At 66.4% G+C, this 2,955-nt stretch overlaps 1 protein-coding gene across 1 annotated transcript; it reads left to right on the top strand.

Annotated features, from left to right (window-relative positions):
* The first annotated feature begins 263 nt into the window (after window positions 1-263).
* Window positions 264-2,931, top strand: ALDOC (aldolase C, fructose-bisphosphate). The gene is made up of 8 exons (XM_010573638.1): window positions 264-390; window positions 475-686; window positions 778-832; window positions 903-1,063; window positions 1,573-1,656; window positions 1,745-1,919; window positions 2,000-2,199; window positions 2,836-2,931. The coding sequence occupies exons 1-8, from the start codon at window positions 279-281 to the stop codon at window positions 2,929-2,931; spliced, it is 1,095 nt and encodes a 364-aa protein (XP_010571940.1). The 5' UTR covers window positions 264-278.
* Window positions 2,932-2,955: the final 24 nt, after the last annotated feature.

Below are 2,955 nucleotides of genomic sequence, written 5' to 3'. Positions count from 1 at the left end.
GCGCCCTCAAGATGGCTGGGCTGGGGGCGGGCGAGCAGGCAGCAAAATGGCTGGGAGCTCCCCGGCATCCTCCACGAGGCCCTGCCCGTCCCGGGGTGAGGGCAGCTGCCTGCTTATGCAACTCATCCTCCTCCCCACTGACCCGCAGGACCGGGATCCCAGCCCCGTGGGGGTCCCCGGTCCCCGCAGGATGAGGGTGCGTGGCAGATGGGGGGGGTGTGGGGGCCCAACCCGGCTGCGCGTGACTCAAGCCCCATCCGCTCGCAGCCACCGCCACCATGACGCACCAATACCCCGCGCTGACGGCCGAGCAGAAGAAGGAGCTGTCGGACATCGCGTTGCGTATCGTGGCCCCCGGCAAGGGCATCTTGGCCGCCGATGAGTCCGTAGGTCAGTGGAAAGCGGGGGGAATCTGTCCCGTCGCCCCTTTTTCCCCCCACGCCTGAGGCTGATGAGGGTGCCGGGTGCCCGCAGGGAGCATGGCGAAGCGCCTCAACCAGATTGGGGTGGAGAACACGGAGGAGAACCGCCGGCTGTACCGCCAGATCCTCTTCAGTGCCGACAGCCGGGTTAAGAAATGTATCGGGGGGGTCATCTTCTTCCACGAGACCATGTACCAGAAGGCTGACGACGGCACCCCCTTCGTCCAGATGATCAAGGACAAGGGCATCGTCGTGGGCATTAAGGTGTGGGGGGTGTCCGGTGGGTTTGCGGGGCGCTGAGGGTGCTTGGGGGGTGCTGGTGGGGCTCAGCGCTGCCTTCCTCTTCTCGCCGCAGGTGGACAAAGGCGTCGTGCCGCTGGCCGGGACGGATGGCGAGACCACCACGCAAGGTAGGTGGAGTGGGTAGCGGGGTGGGGGCCTTGAGGTTTGGGGCTGCGGGGCTGACGCACTGCCCGGCAGGTCTGGACGGGCTGTCGGAGCGCTGTGCCCAGTATAAGAAGGATGGGGCCGACTTCGCCAAGTGGCGCTGCGTGCTGAAGATCAGCGACAACACCCCCTCCGCGCTCGCCATCATGGAGAACGCCAACGTCCTGGCCCGCTACGCCAGCATCTGCCAGCAGGTACATGTCTGTGGCCGGGCATTGCCCCACGGGTTGGGCATTGACCCATAGGGATGGTTGTTGACTTAAGGGGCCACGTATTGCCACGCGGGGATGGGCACTGATCCACGGGGCTCAGCATTGGCCCCGTGCCTGGTAATCACCCCACGGGGCTGGGTATCAACCTGTGGGCTTGGTAACACCTCACGTGGATGGGCCCTGACCCCCAGGACGAGGCATTGCCCCGTGGGTTGGGCATCACCCATGGGACCAGGCGTCAATCCATGGAGCTGGGCACCACCCCACAAACATGGGCATTGCTCTATGGGGCCAAGAATAGACCTTCCCAGGCTGGGCATCACCCCGTGGGGCTGGGCATCACCCCACTGGGATGGGCATCACTGACAAGGGTGGACATTGAACCTGGAGGTTGAGCATTACCCCCCAGGTCCAGGCATTGGCCCACATTGCCATGGGGCCAGGTGATGCCCAGGGACATCCCCATGACGGCATCTGCCTGGTGTTTGCAGAACGGCATCGTGCCCATCGTGGAGCCGGAGATCCTGCCTGATGGTGACCACGACCTCAAGCGGTGCCAGTATGTGACGGAGAAGGTGAGCGGTGGGGCAGGCAGCAGGGTGGGCATCTTGCCGTGCTGTGCTACGCTGTGCCGGGAGACACCACGCTGCCCATCCTTCCCAGGTGCTGGCAGCTGTCTACAAGGCACTGAGCGACCACCACGTCTACCTGGAGGGGACCCTGCTGAAGCCCAACATGGTGACCCCCGGGCACTCCTGCCCCACCAAGTACAGCCCCGAGGAGATCGCCATGGCCACTGTCACTGCCCTGCGCCGCACTGTACCCCCAGCCGTGCCAGGTACCAGCACCGGCACGTCGCGGGGACCAGGAGGGGGATGCCCTGTGGACATCCCGGTGCCATAACCCCGCTCTCTGCAGGTGTCACCTTCCTGTCCGGGGGTCAGAGCGAGGAGGAGGCTTCCATCAACCTCAACGCCATCAACACGTGCCCGCTAGTGCGGCCATGGGCCCTCACCTTCTCCTACGGGCGGGCGCTGCAGGCATCGGCGCTCAGCGCCTGGCGTGGGCAGCGGGACAATGCCACCGCCGCTACCGAGGAGTTCGTCAAGCGCGCAGAGGTGATGGGGACGGCCCCCCTGCAGGAGAGGGGTGCTGAGGTTCTGCGTCCCCTGGGGTGGTGGGGACACCGAGGGCTGCGTCCCCATGGGAGGGGGTACGCTGGTGGCTGTGCCCCTTGGGATAGGGGATGGCGAGGACCATGTCCCACGGGGTGACAGGAGACACCAAGGGTTGTGCCCCACAGGACAAGCGATGCCGAGGACCATGGTCCCCATGGAGGGGACACAGTACTGTCTCCGTGGGGGACAGTGAGGGCTGCGTTCCCACGGGGGAATGGGGGATGCCAAGGGCCACGTGGGATGGGCCATGCCCCCTCGGGTGACACGGGACACCGAGAGCTCTGTCCCTGTGGGAGGAGGGATGCCAAAAGCCGTGTCCTGTGGGGTGACAGGGACACACCAAGGGTTGCGCCCAGTGAGATGGGGGACACCGAGGGCTCTGTCCCCATGGGAGGGGGATGCCAAGGGCTGCGCTGTTGCAGGGGCACAGGGGATGCCAAGGACCGTGTCCCCACGAGCTGGGGGACCCTGAAGGCTTTGTCCCCAGGGACTGGGGGACCCCAAGGGCCATACCCCACAGGGGGGGGGGGGGGGGCACACCCCACGGGGGGCCGCTGACATTTCCTTTTCCCGCAGGTGAACGGGCTGGCAGCGCTGGGCAAGTACGAGGGCAGCGGGGACGACTCGGGGGCCGCCGGGCAGTCCCTCTATGTGGCCAACCATGCCTACTGAGCCCCGGCCGGGTGCCCCACCGGC

Source organism: Haliaeetus leucocephalus, unplaced genomic scaffold (genome assembly GCF_000737465.1).
Source record: "Haliaeetus leucocephalus isolate CR32 unplaced genomic scaffold, Haliaeetus_leucocephalus-4.0 Scaffold395, whole genome shotgun sequence".
Lineage (NCBI taxonomy): Eukaryota > Metazoa > Chordata > Aves > Accipitriformes > Accipitridae > Haliaeetus > Haliaeetus leucocephalus.
The sequence above is the reverse complement of the archived record's forward strand: the minus strand, read 5'-3'. Positions and strand labels throughout refer to the sequence as shown.

Bases quoted from the DNA above. Each gene is read 5' to 3' on its own strand.
- ALDOC (XM_010573638.1), top strand. From the start codon at position 279: ATGACGCACCAATACCCCGCGCTGACGGCCGAGCAGAAGAAGGAGCTG. The intron at 1,064-1,572 runs GTACATGTCTGT...TGGTGTTTGCAG, and splicing joins ACGCCAGCATCTGCCAGCAG to AACGGCATCGTGCCCATCGT. The intron at 1,920-1,999 runs GTACCAGCACCG...CGCTCTCTGCAG, and splicing joins TGTACCCCCAGCCGTGCCAG to GTGTCACCTTCCTGTCCGGG.